Consider the following 16,807-nt stretch of genomic DNA (forward strand, 5'->3'; position numbering starts at 1 on the left):
GATGGATGGATAGATGGATGGAGGGTGGGTGGATGGATGGATGGATGGATGGATGGATGGAGGGTGGATGGATGGATGGATGGATGGAGGGTGGATGGATGGATGGATGGATGGATAGATGGATGGAGGGTGGGTGGATGGATGGATGGAGGGTGGATGGATGGAGGGTGGATGGATGGATGGATGGAGGGTGGATGGATGGATGGAGGGTGGATGGATGGATGGATGGAGGGTGGATGGATGGATAGATGGATGGAGGGTGGATGATGGATGGATGGATGGAGGGTGGATGGATGGATGGAGGGTGGATGGATGGATGGATAGATGGATGGAGGGTGGATGGATGGATGGAGGGTGGATGGATGGATGGATGGATGGAGGGTGGATGGATGGAGGGTGGGTGGATGGATGGATGGATGGATGGAGGGTGGATGGATGGAGGGTGGATGGATGGATGGATGGATGGATAGATGGATGGAGGGTGGGTGGATGGATGGATGGAGGGTGGATGGATGGAGGGTGGATGATGGATGGAGGGTGGATGGATGGATAGATGGATGGAGGGTGGATGGATGGAGGGTGGATGGAGGGTGGATGGATTGTAATGCCTGTACTATCCCCTCCTCTGTAACAGACATGCTGGAAAGTCATTTCCCCCGTTTTCAATAATGCAAAGAGAATTTCGGCCTCATCTCCACCTGACCTCTGACCTTTGGGCCGTTCTGGTTTAGAGGAGATTTATCGCTGCACCGACTGTTCACCCACACAGAGATCGTACCAGGGAGAGAGGATTTGGATAACCCACCTATGAACAGTGTCCAAATGTCCCTGAAGGCAGCAGGAGTGTTCGCAGCCTGCCTGAATCATAGCTCAGGGTGATGAGCAGAGTTGTCGACCTCTCCGTCCTCACTGACGTCTTTTGTGTCCTGCTTTCAGAGCCGGTCGTAGAAGCAGAGAAGCAGCCTGAAGCAGCAGCAGACGTGGATCCACAGAGTGAGACGCCCAAACAGACGGAGGCCGAGGGTGAGCTCGCCGAGCTCGCCTGAGCAGACACGTTTCACTAAAGCCAAATAAAAGGAAACACATGAGACGCCAACATTCTAGTTGGGTCCAGATTTACTGATTTATTCTGAGTTGAATGGTTCTGTCCAGAGGAGAGCGCCCCCTCCAGCTGAGCCAGCAGAGACATGATCTCTGCAGCGCCTCCTCCCAGTTAGACGTGCTTTAACCTGCTGCTGCTTTCCTTCCCCTCGTGCATGGATTATGCTTCATCAGGAAATCTGGGTTGTAGTTTACAACATGACTCCTTCCACCTACCTTTGAGACATTCAGTTAAACTGCATCATAATTTTAAGTTTGAAATCTCATCCTGCACCACACACCCGGACACAAAAACCAGACAAAGCGGCTGAAAAACAAAACCGTCTCCATCTTTGACGATAACGCTGTAATTCTGTGTCCGTCCAGGAACCTCAGAGAAACAGGCCGAGGACAAGCTGACAGAAAAAGGTGCAAACTGACTGTAACGTGCAGATTTTCAGCTTCGTGCTTTTTATTTCTCTGCAGTTTTATCATCAAATCTTTTCCTCTCTGTTGTTTCTCCAGCAAAGAAGAAGAAACCAAAATTACTGAACAAGTTGGATAAAACCATCAAAGCAGAGATCGATGCTGCAGAGAAGCTTCGCAGGAAGGTACAAAATCTAAATACATAAATTACAGCTGCAAACAGCTGCACAGACGGCTGAGCCCGCCTGACGCTGCGCTCAGCTGTCTGCAGGTTTCCTTCACGATCATCTTCAATCAGACATAAAACACAAAGCTCATGTTCAGCCCTCAGCAAGCTCTCATCTTCCTGACAGTTTGAGTCCAAACAAAACAGTCTGGTGAACCGCAGCATGTCTGGGAGACTCGAGCTGCAATCTTCTGCTCCTGAACTCGGACACAACCAAAGTCACTATCCTGAAAACCTGCTTAGTGTTGCTTTGAACCGTTCAGCCTCAGTTTGGTCTGTCGGTCACGTTTTCTTGCTGCAGTCGGGTATTGTGGTGCAACTAGGAGCTGTATGAAAATACCAAACTAGTTTAAAATCAGTCTCCTCGTTACATCAAACTCCACTCGGTTATCAGGGCTGTTAGTTCTGCTGCGACAGGCTCACAGTGCAGAGGTCACTTCCTGTCAGGGTTCTTCCTCCCCACGTTTGCCAGATGCTGCTCATTGAATGCCTGCAGCCTTTACACACATCTGACACTACCAGTCAGGAGTTTGGACACGCCTCCTCATTAAATGTTTTTTCTTTGTTTGTTATTTCCATTGTAGATTCTCACTGAAGGCATCAAAACTCTGAGTGAACATGTGGAGTTATGTAGTAAACAAAAACTTTGAAATTACTCTAAACATGTTTTGATTCTTATAAACAGCCACCCTTTGCTTTCATTACTGCTCTTCACACATTCATCAGGCCGTCACTCCTCGTGTTGCTTGGCCCAAACAACGTCTGCTTGTTGCTTTTCCTCACTCCTGGTTTCTCAGCAGCTGATTCCCACAGCCTCCTCTGAACATGCAGAGACGTGTCTGCTACTGGAGCTCTGTGTGGCATCCATCTGGGCTCTGATCTGAGCTGCTGTGAACTTGTGATTTCTGAGGCTGGTGACTCGTATGAATGTATCCTCAGCAGCAGAGGGACTCTGGGTCTTTCGTTCCTGGGCGTCCTCGTGTCAGACAGTTTCATCGTAGTCTTGATGGTAGCAAGAAGTAAAATGATGCAAAACAAAGGCAACAGTTTAACGAGCCGCAGATCAAACAGTAAAAGAAGGCGGTAACTTTCTTATTCGTCTCAGGAATAAACATTCGCGTGTCTGGATCGGCGCCAACGCCAGCATTCAACCTGCTGAGGCTGTGATGTAATCAGTGTGTCTGTCCCTCTGTCAGGGGAAGCCGGACGAGGCGCTGAAAGCGTTTGAGAGGCTGGTGCAGCAGTACCCGCAGAGCCCCCGCGCTCGCTACGGGAAAGCCCAGGTATGCGACGGTCCCGCATCACGGCGAGCTGATACTGCGTCGGGCGCACGACATTAACACGGTTCTGTGTGCAGGCAGAGGACGACATGGCCGAGAAGCTGCGCAGCAACGACATGCTTCAGAGGGCCATCAACACCTACAGGGAGGCCTCCGAGCTCCCTGACGTGACCTCTGACCTCCTGAGAGCCACGCTGAAGAGACGAGCTGAGAGGCAGCAGTTCCTGGGTAACGCGCACAGTAATGCAACACAAATGTAGTAAAAGCAATACATATATGAGCGCAGTTACTAAATAATCTAAAGGCTCTGTGGCCAGTATGGGGCTTGAACACAGAGACCGTGGAGAGGCCGTGTACCCTTCCTGTTTCCATTTGACCTTAGGTAATAACCAGAGCTAACCCACCACACTACCTTTCCAGTATTCTGACTTCCTCTTATATTCTCAGGTCGGATGCGAGGATCTCTGGCGACCTTGGAAAGGCTGGTTCAGCTCTTTCCTGAAGACATCGGCCTGAAGAACGACCTGGGCGTCGCTCACCTGTTGCTAGGTGACAACAATGGGGCCAAGAAGATCTACGAAGAGGTGCGCGAATGGCAACAGCTTTAGCACACACACGAGTTATTTCAGTTTTTTGTTTTGGCGGTTCTCGCCTTGTAAAGGTCTCTGATTGGCTCTCTGTTCTCTATGCTCCGTCCACTAAGGTTCTGGGAGTCGCGCCTGACAACGGCTTCGCTAAAGTTCACTACGGATTCATCCTGAAGTCAGAAAATAAGATTGCAGAGAGCATACCGTACCTTAAAGTAAGCACACACATTTTCATGTTTGTGTGCACATGTGGGACCTTCAGCGTGTGTTTCACCAACGTGATGGGGACTGTGTTACACATGGTCAAAGAAACCACATTTACTTTATGAAATACTAGATTTGAAGAAACAAATGGGCAAGAGAAAAGTGTTTCCTGCTCTGGATGTAAACTTTAAAATACACACAGTCTGCCTTTCCTTGTTTCCTGTCATATAAGATAAGATAAGATAGAACTTTATTAATCCCTCGGGTGGGTTCCTCTGGGAAATTCGACTTCCAAAAAAAGCACAGCAACGACCGAAGTTACAGTTACAGAATTGTTATATATATATATATACACACACACACACACACACACACACACACACACACATATATATATAAATACAGAGACAAATATAAATAAAATATACAAAGGGGATAAATAGAATAAATAGGAATAAAAAATAAAAATACAAGTGAATTGCACATTTCAAGTATTGAGTCTATTGCACTGTTGACTATTTACAAAAAGTATTGCACAAGGTATTGTACAGTGAGGTGAAGAGGCACTACAGCTTAGTTGTTCCCCCCTCCTTTGTCCTCCTGTCTCCCCTCCCTCTCCCCTCCAGAGAGGAGTTAAACAGTCTGATGGCGTGTGGGACAAAGGAGTTTTTAAGTCTGTTAGTTCTTGTCTTGGGGAGAAGCAACCTGTCACTGAACAGACTCTTCTGGTTGTTAATGGCCGTGTGCAGAGGATGCCCAGCATTGTTCATAATGTCCAGCAGTTTCTTTAATGTCCTTTTCTCTGCCACTCTATATCTATATCTCCTGTTTCAAAGTTGGATGTCCACACTAAACACAGCCAAACTTTAAAGGAAAGGATATCTAAGCCTCAACCACGGAGAAATGTGAATCGTGCAGAATTTGAACGTCACGTTTCCCCTTCTCTCTCTCCAGGAGGGCTTGGAGTCAGGTGAGCCGGGAACCGACGACGGGCGCTTTTATTTCCACCTCGGAGACGCTCTGCAGAGGGTCGGGGACAACAGCGTGAGTAGCGCCTGCCTTTGAGATATTTCACTCGCATTTACAGGCCAGTTACACCTCAGCACGTCACATCAAACCTCACAGGGATGCCACTGCAGCCGTGTTAACGACACGAGTGTGCGATCGCATCTTCACACCCAACTTTGTGAACACAGCAACCCGAGGCCTTCGTGTTATTAGTATCACACTCTGTTGGCCCATAGTGATGTTACTGCTCTCGTTGTTCAGGGTGCAGCACACAGTGAAAACATGGTGTCTGTTTCTGGGCCAACACAGTTGTCGGTGACGTAGCTGAGCTAACGTGGCCCAGATGAAGACTCGGTCTGGGTTTGAGTCTGCAGCCAGGGTTCTCCACATGTTCCTGTATTTAATCAGCGTCTGAACAATGAGATGCATGTTTTAAAAAAGCTTGTCTTTAAATCGAGACCCAGTGAAGGAGCTAACAAGCTATGTGAGGCTTAAAGTTACACATCATGGCCAGTATGAGGCTTGAACCGTGACCTTGGCGTTATTAGCACCACGCTCTAACCGTTTATTGTGGTGTTGTCCTGAACGCGTCTGTGTCTGCAGGCGTACGACTGGTACGAGCTGGGTCACAAACGGGGCCACTTTGCGTCGCTGTGGCAGCGATCGCTCTACAACGTGAACGGCCTGAAGGCGCAGCCCTGGTGGACGGCCAAAGAGACCGGATACACGGACCTGGTGAAGGTGCGCTGCCGGGCTGCCAGAACATTCACGTGTGCGATTTCGAGGTTTTAAACGTCGGCCATTTTCTGTGTGCCGCGTTCAGGTGTTGGAGAGGAACTGGAAGACCATCAGGGAGGAGGCTCTGGCTGTGTTGGACCAAAGCACCAGACACTTTGTACCCGAGGAGGAAAACCTGAGGGAGAAAGGAGACTGGGGCCAGTACACGCTCTGGCAACAAGGTGCACGGGAGATATTTTATAGTCCATCAGGTGTTGTCCTGCCTCTTATTACAGGTGTTACTGTCCCCTTTTTCTGTCTGTGGGAGGTATCAGGGCGTTTGTGTTTTTTACAGTTTTTAGATGTGACTAACACCTGTGTTACTGTGTTTATCAACAATGTCTTTTCTCCTTTGTGTTCACGTTCAGGGAGAAAAGTTGGAAACGCCTGTCAGGGTGTCCCGAAAACCTGCGCACTGCTGGAGAGGTTCCCTGAAGCGACGGGCTGCAAGCGAGGACAGGTACAGGCTGTAAACACGGTTATTTCTGCGGTGAAGTTTGGGATTTTAACAGGCAGACTCACTGTGGGAGCCCCAAGTGGTCATTAGTAGAAGTGCAGTTTGTGTTCCTCTCGTAGGTTTAATAAACACGGCACATAAGCGGTCCGCAGGTGCGCATTCGCTGTCAGAATAGGTGAGCTGGCTTCAAAGAAGTGATGAACGCACAGGGATGTGGTGCAGAATGTGCCGTGAGAATCCCACAGCAGCGGACAAAAACACTGTTTTATATGCACGCAAACACGCGCTGCTACTTCTTATCTGGTGCGTCTTTTATTTTGACAGCGAATGCACACCTGCAGACTAATAAAGGTCAGGCAGGGCTTAGGATGACATTTACAAACAGCAGGGGGCGATAGAGAGCAGCAGACGCCAGGGAAAAACCAATGAGATGAATTTTGACGCTGTTGGCTCGCCGTAGAATAAAAAGCTTTTGGTGTGAAGACGAAGGAAGGGGCGTGTCCTCTGCAGCGTGTGCTCTGAGGATGAGGAGAGTGTCTTCACTCTAAGCTGTGAAGGTTAATCCTGAAGGAACAGCTGTGCAGATGTGCCATGAATGTGATTTCTCGCAGCGTTTCACGGTCTGAGGCGACTCGCCGTGTTTGATCCGCTCTTCCTGTCTCCGTGCAGATTAAGTTCTCGGTGATGCAGCCCGGCACTCATGTGTGGCCGCACACCGGGCCGACCAACTGCCGGCTGAGGATGCACCTCGGCCTCGTCATCCCCAAACGTGGCTGCAAGATCCGCTGCACCAACGAGACGCGGTGCGCCGCCCGCCTCCATCGCTCCCGTCCTCCTCCTCCATCATCAACCTCTTCTCCGGCTCTCTTCATTTCCTTTTTTCCTTCATCATGTCTTCCTACTCTCCTTGTTTTGCCTCCTTTTCTTCTTTCCTCTCCTTGATTTGTCACCTAATTCCTTCTTTGTCCTCTCTAACCTTGTCTCTTTTCCATGTTTCCTATCCTTGCTGTTTCTCTTGTTCTCCCCTCAATTCAGCCTTTTATGTTTCCTTTTCTTGTCTCGTCATCTTTACTTTCCTCTCTTTGTTTCCTTCTCTTTTCCTTTCCTTACCTTTTGTGTTTGGTTCTTCTCTGCATGTCTCTTCTCCTTGTGGAGTCCTCCCTTGCTTCCTTCCTTCTGCCCTGTGTCTCCCCACTTGTCTCTTTCTTTATTTCCTCTTTGTTTCCTTTTCTTGTAACCTTCTCCCCTTCCTGTGCTTCTTGTCATTTCCTTATGTCCTCATTTCATCTCCTAGTTTCACCTCTTTCTCTTATTTCCTCATCACCTTGCCTCATTTCCTTCTGTTTTGCTGAGGAAACTCTTGTAAACCCTTCTTTTGCGTCCTTGTCCGCAGGGAGTGGGAGGAAGGTAAAGTCCTCATCTTCGACGACTCCTTTGAGCACGAGGTTTGGCAGGAAGCCGACAGTTACCGCCTCATCTTCATCGTGGACGTGTGGCACCCGGAGCTAACGCAGCACCAGCGCCAGACTCTGAGCCCGATTTAGACCGGCCAGAACCGGCAGGCGGTGGCGGGAGGGCGAATCGCAGGAGAGGATGGAGGCGGGGTTTCTTCTTCTTCTGTGGTTCAAACAGCTGCAAACACTGACAGTCTGTGTGAGCCGGGCTGAGGTGTCTGTTTGCTCGCGTGTGGATAAACTACTAAAGACGGTCGAAGGACCAAACATCAGCCTGAAGGATGGACGCATCGTTGTTCGGGGTCATACTACTGACTGCCATCAAACTGAACTCATACGGTACTCGATTAAACCGGAACGGACCGGATCGCCGCGGCATTACAGATCGTTCTGCTCTGAAGAAAGACACGAAACTAAAAGAGTGTGTGTGTGTGTGTGTGTGTGTGTGTGTGTGCTCAACGTAAAACACTAAAACGTCCGTCGAGTGGATTCAAAGCAGCTCAGTAACAGCGTGAAACAAGAAGCCTTAACTTTAGCTCGACCACGATGCATTTTATTTTCCATCCAGGCGGGTTTTTAATTTCACTCTTTCATCACTTTTGCACAATAACACGGTCACGCGGGGTGTCACAGAAGAGGATTTATATTTGTATTAAAAATAAAAACAATAAAAACATGAACAAGTCTCTGATTCTGTTTGTTCGTCTGACTTTCTTCCATTCCTTTGTTCTTCAGCTGATCTTACGGCGGCGGCGAAAGTGTTTGAAGGTGTGCTGGCTCTGGTTCCTCGTGCTGTGCTCCAGCTCGTCCGTCACGGGATTATTTTAATCCTGAAAAGACTGAAACCTGGAGGCTGTGAAGCCTGTGCTCTCCAGCCCCGTTAGCCAGGCGTACAAACGGCACATACCTTATTATGACTAAAGAAGGAAAAAAGTCGGGTTTACAGCCAAAAATAATTCAGTCGACCCTTCAAAATAAAAGACACACTGTCAAAATAAAGCACACTGAGCAGTTTTGGTGTAAATGTTTACTTCTTTACATTCATTGAAAGGAAATACATTACGTTGGAGTCGAGTGGAGATCGGGTGTAGCCCTGATGACGAATCGTACACACTGCAAAAAAATCTGACAAAGTCACCGTTGTGTTTTTTACAAATACTCGACGGTATGTCCAGAGAAAAATCATCGACCTGCATGTTAAACTGAAACCTGAATCTTCTCTGCTGCAGGAAGTGAATCGACTTCAAAAATCTCAGGATAACATTTTAGCCCGGTGTGTCACTTTTTTGCAGTGCAATAATACTAATAACAATAATATTAATAATAATATACAATCTTCAAATACATTAGATTAAAAAACAACAAACAATGTTTTCCTTCACTGCAGGAGAGGTTAAAGGTGAGAGTTTGGCATCCTGTGGTTTCTCCACAGCAAAATCATTCCATGCATGTGATCCAGAGCTTTTATTTTGAAATGCCTGTGCAAAGTGGAAATAGGTGAAACTATTCTACCAAAGTGAAGTCTCCTTCACGCCAGCCTCGCTGGCTGAGCCGCGGGAACGTTCCCGCCTGCACTTACTTTCTTTCCTACGGAGATTTTCCCAAAGCTGCAGAAAGATTTGGCTCAAATTAAACAGTTTTCATTCATATTTAGGTAAAGATCATAAAAACTAAAAGTTTATTTTCACATTCAGAGGTTTGAAGGTTGGGTTTCACCAAAAAGGATTTCCTTTAAACACAGACTCGCCTTTAAATTTATTCAAAATGTTTCTTTAAAGCAGCTTTTACTGCAGCCCCACTGGGGGGCAGCAGAGCATGCTCTGCATTTCAGACATCTGAACTGGTATCTGTCTCCACGCCATCAATTTAGTACTGGGTGTCTTTTTGCCCCGTTTTTGGTCTCCACCACCTCCAGAGGGAAGCATTTATCTGTTTAGCTGCTGAGAAGCCACAGAGGCTTTTTCTTAAAGATTCAGACGTGCAGTGATGTCAACAATAAACCCAAGATGTTCAATTATTATGTAATTAAAACACTATTTTATTCTTGATATTATTAAAGATTTCGAGTTGTTTAATTTACTATCAGCTGTATACTGCAGCAGTAACAAATGGGTGGGTGTAAGCTTAGCAATACATTTAATAGCTACACTACAAAAATATCTTATGTGCTAAATATAATAACCCTATGTAGATTTTTAGCGATAATAAATCTTTAATGTGATCTAAAACATTTAAAAATGTCTCATATTTTCGTTTTTATCTCCACTGTTACTCAGACACGTCGCAGATCTGTTCAGTGATAGAAAAACTGACATGTGAATTATAAAGTACATTTGCTTTTATTTGATGAAATCCCAGAAAAGATCCAGATATAACGCTGCTAATTTAATTAACTTGCACAAATGTGCATTATTGCTCATAAAAAGCTTTTCGAGTTATGACTCGATGAAACACAGACGTGAAGCAGCAGTGACTCACATATCGCTACGACGATGTTTGGCTTTTTGGATAAACGACCAAAACAATCTGAAAATAACTGTCTGCAGAACTTCCTTGAAAATAAGCACGATTTTAAGTTTCCTTCGGTATCGCAGTAACCCAGCAACAGCTACCTGCACATTTATGCACACACTGCGAACAGTAACTGCTAATACTGAATTCAGCTATTGGACTGATTCCATGGCAACCTTGTACTTCCTGTTTTTATCCCTGGAAGCAAAATGGGAACAGTAGTTTTCTTTGTGAGAAAACTAAATAACAGAAGGATTTAATGTTGTGACTGAATGTTGTCTCTGTTTAAATGAACCTTGTTGGTGCAACCCTCTCAAATCTAAATTTGATTGTAACTGTTTCTCCATAGCAACGTCTTTGTGAGGTTTTACATAAAGTTTCAACTCTGTCACATTTGGCCCTTTTTGTTTGTTTCTGACTCTGTTCACAGAAACTTCATCCTGTCGCGTATCTGAAGTCATGAGATAAACGCCGCTGGTGCACAACAGGCGATGACACAAACACACACACGTTTGATTTGTGTGTTTGTATTGCTGCTGCTTGTTGTTGTGAACATCAGGACAGATACTGCTGGCTGGAGAGAGGCTCAGCTGAGAGGCATTAGACGGCTCAGAGACAGGTCAGACTGTGTGTGTGTGTGTGTGTGTGTGTGTGTGTGTGTGTGTGCGCGTGTGTTCAGTCCAGGGCCAGTAGTGGTGTGCTGGTCTCTCTGTCCGTCTGTCGCAGAGTTCCTGGTTCCACCGCCGACTGAGACCTGAAACACAAACTCCTCCCATGAGATGACCAGCACACAGACTGTATATGAAAGATGGACATCCCACTGATTCAGCAAGCTAACAGAATACAGACTGTATATATATATATATATATATATATGTGTGTGTGTGTGTGTGTGTGTGTGTGTGTATATTAGAGATGGACCGATCCGATATTACGTATCGGTATCGGTCCGATACTGACCTAAATTACTGGATCGGATATCGGAGAAAAATAAAAAATGTAATCCGATCCATTAAATATCACGAAAGCACCTCACAAAACTTGCAACACGCCGTAACTCACCTCAGAACGTTAGCACGTCGGAGCAGTATGCATCACGTGATAGAGCAGCTGTGGCATGCGGGACCTGTCGGTGGTCTGGATAGCATGTGGAGCTTCGCTAGCAACCCGGCATTTCATCTCCGACAAAGTTATCCCGAGAGAAGTAAAGCAAGTGTGTAAGTCCATCTCTGAATGTTTGTAAAGCATTCCTGCGTTAAGCTTAACGAGCGACTGCCTCTTCTTGCTGCTACTTCAATCATGAAACTGCTTAAATGATCAGCTGATCGTCTCTCTTGTTTGCTTTTGGCCCACTTTGCACCAGAAAGAGGAAACCAGCGGCTGAACAACAGCAGCACGTTTAAGCTTGATAAGCTGTTGTTAGAATGTATTTAATATTACTTTCTACTCGAGGATCTTTTTCTACGTAGCTGACGCTGGTAACTGTGCAGGGGCGGATCTAGCAAAGTTTAGCCAGGGGGGCCGATAGGGCATTAACAGGGAAAAGGGGGCACAAAGACATACTTTTCTTTCTTATTCTCATTTAAAATGTCGAGCTTTTAATAAATAATTATCTGACACCCAAAGTTTTAATTTGATGTAAAATGAATAGAAGTCCATTACTGTATATAGTAACTATTAAGTCTAATATATATACCCTAGTAAGCTATAGTACTTTTTACTTTGGGAAGGTACCATCTGTGCAGTCTGCAATTTTGTTGAAGAAAGATGTTGAATCTATTTAATATTTCTTGAAAAATAATTGATTTCTGTGCATTTGTTTCACACTGCATCAAATTAAGGTTGATTACGTCGATTAAGCATCATGAGGTGGAGCGTGAGGGGTGGTTCCCTATTTTTTATTTATTTATTTTTGTTGTTGCTGGGAGTTGGAACCCTATTAGTTAGGTTGCTTAATATTTATGCTAAGTACTCTTTAAAATACCAGAATAGGGAGGATGGTGTAGGTCTAAGTTTATTAGATTGATCAGTATTGCTGAACTATGAAATATTTTTTTTTTGCATACAGGTATAACAGAATAGCTTTAGTGTAGTTGTTGTTTTAAACTTGAGTATGAACTTATACAAAATGCAGCAAGATATTTAAAAAACAGTTTTGTTGATTAAAAAACACTGTATTGGATTCAGCGGAGCACCCAGTTATTAGTGTTGGGGGCAGTTAGCTTCACAGCGCTGTGTATTTACACTCTGTGGATGGAGCAGCTCGTTAAGATGGCAGCAGGTTTAAGCCTTGGGTGAGCTGCAGAAGCTTTTTAGATTTAAAATGAGGCCGTGTCATCCGTAACTTCTCAGGATCGACCCGGTGACCCATCGATGGCGAGGGTTTGGGGGCGGGGCGCGCACCTTTCTACAGGTTTATCTGTTTAAAAACACCGAGCTAAGAAACATTTCACGAGAATATCAGAATAAATGTATCAGACCTACTTTGAACTGTAACAGTTTCTAGTTTCTGTGAGTTTTACTTCATGTTGTGACGCGTCACATCTTAGATTGTGTTTCTTTGTGTTGTGTAGTGAGTCAGCCTTGTTTAGTATTGTGGTCAGATTTGTGTTTTCCTGTTGTGAGTTCAGGTTTTGTAAATGTTTCAAGAAAGAAATCAAATATTTAACTTCCTGCATCGGCCCCTTCGCTCATCCTCACCTCTTCATCATGTCCTTGTCTCCTCCTCCTCCACAGTTCTCCCTGACGTGCAGGGCGTCGTAGGTGAGCGTGTACTCGGTCTCGTCATTGTAGTCGGGTCCCAGCAGCGTTCGCGCCCAGATGCCCATATCGTACGGCGGCAGCGTCCCACCAAACTCGGACGGCAAACACTCGGGATGGATGAGCTGGTGGAGCGAGTTCAGGTTGTTGCCGTGGAGGAAGATCTGAGGACAGTGAGCGAGAAGGTTAACCTCGTAACGTCTGACATTAGTGCCAGAATAACAGGCGCAGGAACTCCAGCTCACCCTCTTCCTGGTCTTGTCTTTGAGGAACGGCTTGATGATGGTGTACATGGCGTGAATGTACCAGGGCTGATTCACAAAATGGATTCCTCCGAAGCGAGCCGGGAAACTGTCCTGAGGAAAGGAGAGCAGAGCAGGTCGTTTCACATCGTCTTCAATGTGAACCTCGCAGACAGAGAAGAGGATGGGGGGCGGGGCTACCTGGAGGCCTTCTATGGCCAGTTTGAGGATGTTGGGCGTGAGCTTGGACGCCTGTTTGAAGGAGAAGTTGCTCCAGTCGATGATGAGGATGAAGCCATTGATCTGGAGCTCCGGGTTTTCTATCAGGACCTCCAGAGAGAGCAGGATGGCCCGCAGGATGTCAGTGAAGGAGTTCCTGTCAGAGGGAGGCGTGGGTGTTAATCAGCAGCTGATCGATGGCTGCGGAGAGCGTGACGGCCCTTTAACCACAGCTCCGAGCTCTATTTTAGTCGGAGCAGTGACTCATGATTCGCCTCTTTGTGTTTTGGATCAATGCGGTGACGGCTGAGCGCGTGTGGGTGCGCACGTACATCACGGCGAGTCTGGGCCTCGCTTTGAAGCAAAGATTTACAGTCTGAAGTCACTGCTTTTATTTTGAAAACCAAAACGGTCTACCTGCAGAGAGAGGCTGCAGACGTGAGCTTTTTTCATCGCGTTTGCACCTTCGAAACAAAACTTTGACATCAGCTTCTGTCAGGTTTGACGGTCAGCGTGAAGCTGTGTTTCATTTCGATTCAGTTTCAGCGCCGGCGTGCTGAGCACGGTCGGATCTTTACCTCATACTGCAGAGCACTTCACGCTGCACCGAAGGTAAAGCCCAACATTCAACAATCAGGTGATTTATACAAATCGATGTAATGAATATTTAATGCAGTGCTGGAACGGCGCTGTCCGTCACTTTGTACCTGACGGCTACTCGCTACCAAGTCACATGTCAACAGCATGCTGCTCTCTCATTGGTGGTTGCTTCAATTGCTCTCTTGGAAGCTGGCAAAAGCTTCTCTACAGGTCACTGGTGTTTTTCCAAATGTGTTTGAAAAGAATATATTTATCAATGTGTGTGTGTGTGTGTGTGTGTGAGTGTGTGAGTGTGTGTGTGAGTGTGTGAGTGTGTGTGTGTGTGTGTGTGTGTGTGTGTGTGTGTGTGTGTGTGTGTGTGTGTTTCACCTGCTCTGGTCCCAGTTGGAAGCAAACAGGATGAGGATTTTCCGGCCGTGCTGATCCGGAGTCTCCAGCACGCCCGGGAATCCGTCCGTCAGCGCTCGCTTAATGCCCGGGTCATCCACCTGACAACAAACGCGCACACGTGTTAGAGCAGCCAAGCGTCGGTGTTTCACTTCAGCAACATTCCCATCGTACTCATCACAGACCAAAGCAGCCCCCACATGCTGGGAATCGGCTCCCTTATTCTTTTTTACAGTTAGGAGTTAGGAGCAGCTGCTGCAGACTTCCTGGTGTCACAAACTGTTTCAACTGCAGGAATAAGACCAAGAACGCCTCTCTCAGCTCATCAGCGTGTGAATATTTCTCTGTGGACATGAGGAGTGACCGTCAGAGATGTGGGAAGGATGCAACACGGAATATTTCCCTGAACAGCACCAACGCATCCAAACCAAAGGACACCGATTCCTCTGCAGGGGTTACAGTTTCCCCCGGTCAGGGACAACACAGCAGACACGACTCCTGAAAAAGACAGTTGATGGCTTGTTGTTGAAAACACAGAATCGGACCTTGAAGCTCTGGAACATGTCGAGGTTCTGCTGTCTGAACTGGAAGTACTGGGCCAGCAGCCTGAAGGTTTCCATCTGGTCGAACTTTCTGGCTCGGAGGAAGCGAAGGATGAAGTCGTCGTCCGTCCGCAGGAAACCGATGTCTGGCCTCGTCACGATCATGTCCCGAACCTTTAGACAGGAAGTCAGACAAACATCACAAAAGACGGGTTTAATAAAACAGACTCGTTACGCATCCATAAAAGGCAGCAGAGACACTGATCACATGACTTAAAGGACGTTTGTTTATGTCAGTGAATTATATTCATTCATCGTCGTCATGCTTCATTCATCCTTTGACTTGTTTTTGGTCACAAAGTGTCAAACTTCAGTCATAAATTTGACGTTTTTTAAGTCCTCATAAAACGTCTTGAGCTTAGAAACATTTGAATTTCCTCTAATCTGATTCATCAGGTAAAATCAGAACAAAATTAGATGTTGAACTGTTTGAATCGTGGTGGGATAAAGTGAATCTCATCACGCGTTCAAGTACACCGTGTGCTACAGCTTATGCAGTTTAAGGTAATAAACGTTTATCTAAAGTTTTCTTCAGTTATAGACCGATGGACAGATGTCACACCTCCTCCTGCAACCTAAGCCGTGTGTTTTTCTTCTGTCCAAGTTTGAACACATTGTGATTTCTTTTCCGTACTTTCAGGGTTTTTGGAATTCAGATCCAAGAAGACCCTCTGACTGCCATATTTGGAGTTCCACAGACCCTCTTAATATGACTCCCCAGCAAACTGAGATCTTGGCTTGGCTGTATTTGACTTCTTTGGAAATCGCCTCCATCTGCATCAAAATGCCTTAATGGTGTCCAGACATCCTCGAGGGCGGAGACGATCTCACTCACAGTGACGGGTAGTTCTGCAAAATGCATCCACAAGTGGACACTGTTTGTGGAATATCTCAGATCTTTTCTCTAGTAGTTAGAACGATGCAGTTTACCCACCTGCGACTAGATTGAAAAGAATTTGAAATTTACTCTTTTTTAAGGCACAGGATTTAAGCCCCCCCCCTTCTTTTATTTTTATTTATTTATTTATTTATTTATTATTTATTTATTATCATAAAAGGTAGGCACTCATCAACAAATACACGTAGATTACTTAATTTGATAGACTATTCATACAGTAAAAACCTAGAAACTACAATATTCTCTTTAGACGCAGAAAAAGCATTTGACAGAGTTAACTGGAAATTTCTATTTGCAACTTTACACAAATTTGGTTTTGGATCCTCTTTCATAAACTGGTTAAAAATATTATATAACTCCCCAACAGCTTGTGTTAGAACAAATGACCAGACATCCTCCAGCTTCTCTCTCCTGAGGGGCACCAGTCAGGGATGCCCACTCTCCCCTTCACTATTTGCAATTTTTATTGAACCACTAGCAGCAGCAATTAGACAGAATTCAGTAATTAAGGGCATAAAATGCAAGAACGTGGAACATAAAATCAGCCTTTATGCGGATGATGTGTTACTCTTTCTCCAAAATTCACAAACCAATATCTCTGGGGTGATTGAATTGATAAACTCTTTTGCAAGAATATCAGATTACTGGTCAAAATCTACAGTCCTTCCGATTAATTGCTCCCTCCATAATTCCTCTTCTACACCACTGCAATCGGGAAATATAAAATATTTAGGTATTAATGTTTCTCCCAAGCTTGCAGATCTAACTAAATTAAACCATATCCCACTTTTAAAGAAGGTAGAAGATGATCTGGCTAGATGGAAGTGTCTACCCATATCACTCATGGGAAGGGTTGCCGCTATAAAAATGATGGTCTTACCAAAAATAAATTATTTATTCTCAATGATCCCAACTAAACCGCCACAAGATTGGTTCAGATCTCTAGATTCATGTATGTCCAAATTCCTTTGGAAAAATAAACCCCCACGTATAAGCTTAAAAACACTACAAAAGACCAAGGATAAAGGAGGACTAGAGCTGCCTAACTTTCAGCACTACTTCTTAGCCAACAGGCTTCAGTTTATCTCA

The 16,807-nt window shown here is 45.6% G+C and overlaps 2 protein-coding genes across 7 annotated transcripts in view; one reads left to right on the top strand and one right to left on the bottom strand.

Annotated features, from left to right (window-relative positions):
* The window catches only part of unm_hu7910 (un-named hu7910), a 49,147-nt gene extending 40,957 nt beyond the window's left edge, over window positions 1–8,190 (top strand). For all 5 annotated transcript variants that reach the window (XM_082546334.1, XM_082546337.1, XM_082546335.1 and 2 more), the window contains 13 exons: window positions 937–1,023; window positions 1,468–1,509; window positions 1,606–1,691; window positions 2,929–3,015; window positions 3,090–3,240; window positions 3,460–3,596; window positions 3,716–3,814; window positions 4,758–4,847; window positions 5,415–5,552; window positions 5,635–5,770; window positions 5,957–6,048; window positions 6,715–6,848; window positions 7,439–8,190. In XM_082546334.1, the coding sequence (XP_082402460.1) occupies window positions 937–1,023; window positions 1,468–1,509; window positions 1,606–1,691; window positions 2,929–3,015; window positions 3,090–3,240; window positions 3,460–3,596; window positions 3,716–3,814; window positions 4,758–4,847; window positions 5,415–5,552; window positions 5,635–5,770; window positions 5,957–6,048; window positions 6,715–6,848; window positions 7,439–7,589 (1,430 nt within the window). In that variant the 3' untranslated portion in view covers window positions 7,590–8,190. The remainder of the gene's footprint in view (window positions 1–936; window positions 1,024–1,467; window positions 1,510–1,605; window positions 1,692–2,928; window positions 3,016–3,089; window positions 3,241–3,459; window positions 3,597–3,715; window positions 3,815–4,757; window positions 4,848–5,414; window positions 5,553–5,634; window positions 5,771–5,956; window positions 6,049–6,714; window positions 6,849–7,438) is intronic.
* Window positions 8,191–8,210: 20 nt separating this feature from the next.
* Window positions 8,211–16,807, bottom strand: part of LOC309714161 (clavesin-1-like) — a 28,734-nt gene continuing 20,137 nt past the window's right edge. For both annotated transcript variants that reach the window (XM_082546400.1, XM_082546399.1), the window contains exons 3-8: window positions 14,764–14,934; window positions 14,201–14,319; window positions 13,214–13,388; window positions 13,016–13,126; window positions 12,711–12,934; window positions 8,211–10,764 (exon numbers count right to left, since the gene is read on the bottom strand). In XM_082546400.1, coding sequence (XP_082402526.1) covers window positions 10,686–10,764; window positions 12,711–12,934; window positions 13,016–13,126; window positions 13,214–13,388; window positions 14,201–14,319; window positions 14,764–14,934 — 879 coding nt within the window. In that variant the 3' untranslated portion in view covers window positions 8,211–10,685. The remainder of the gene's footprint in view (window positions 10,765–12,710; window positions 12,935–13,015; window positions 13,127–13,213; window positions 13,389–14,200; window positions 14,320–14,763; window positions 14,935–16,807) is intronic.

This window comes from Aulonocara stuartgranti (assembly GCF_965226115.1).
Source record: "Aulonocara stuartgranti genome assembly, chromosome: 9".
NCBI classification, from domain to species: Eukaryota; Metazoa; Chordata; class Actinopteri; order Cichliformes; family Cichlidae; genus Aulonocara; species Aulonocara stuartgranti.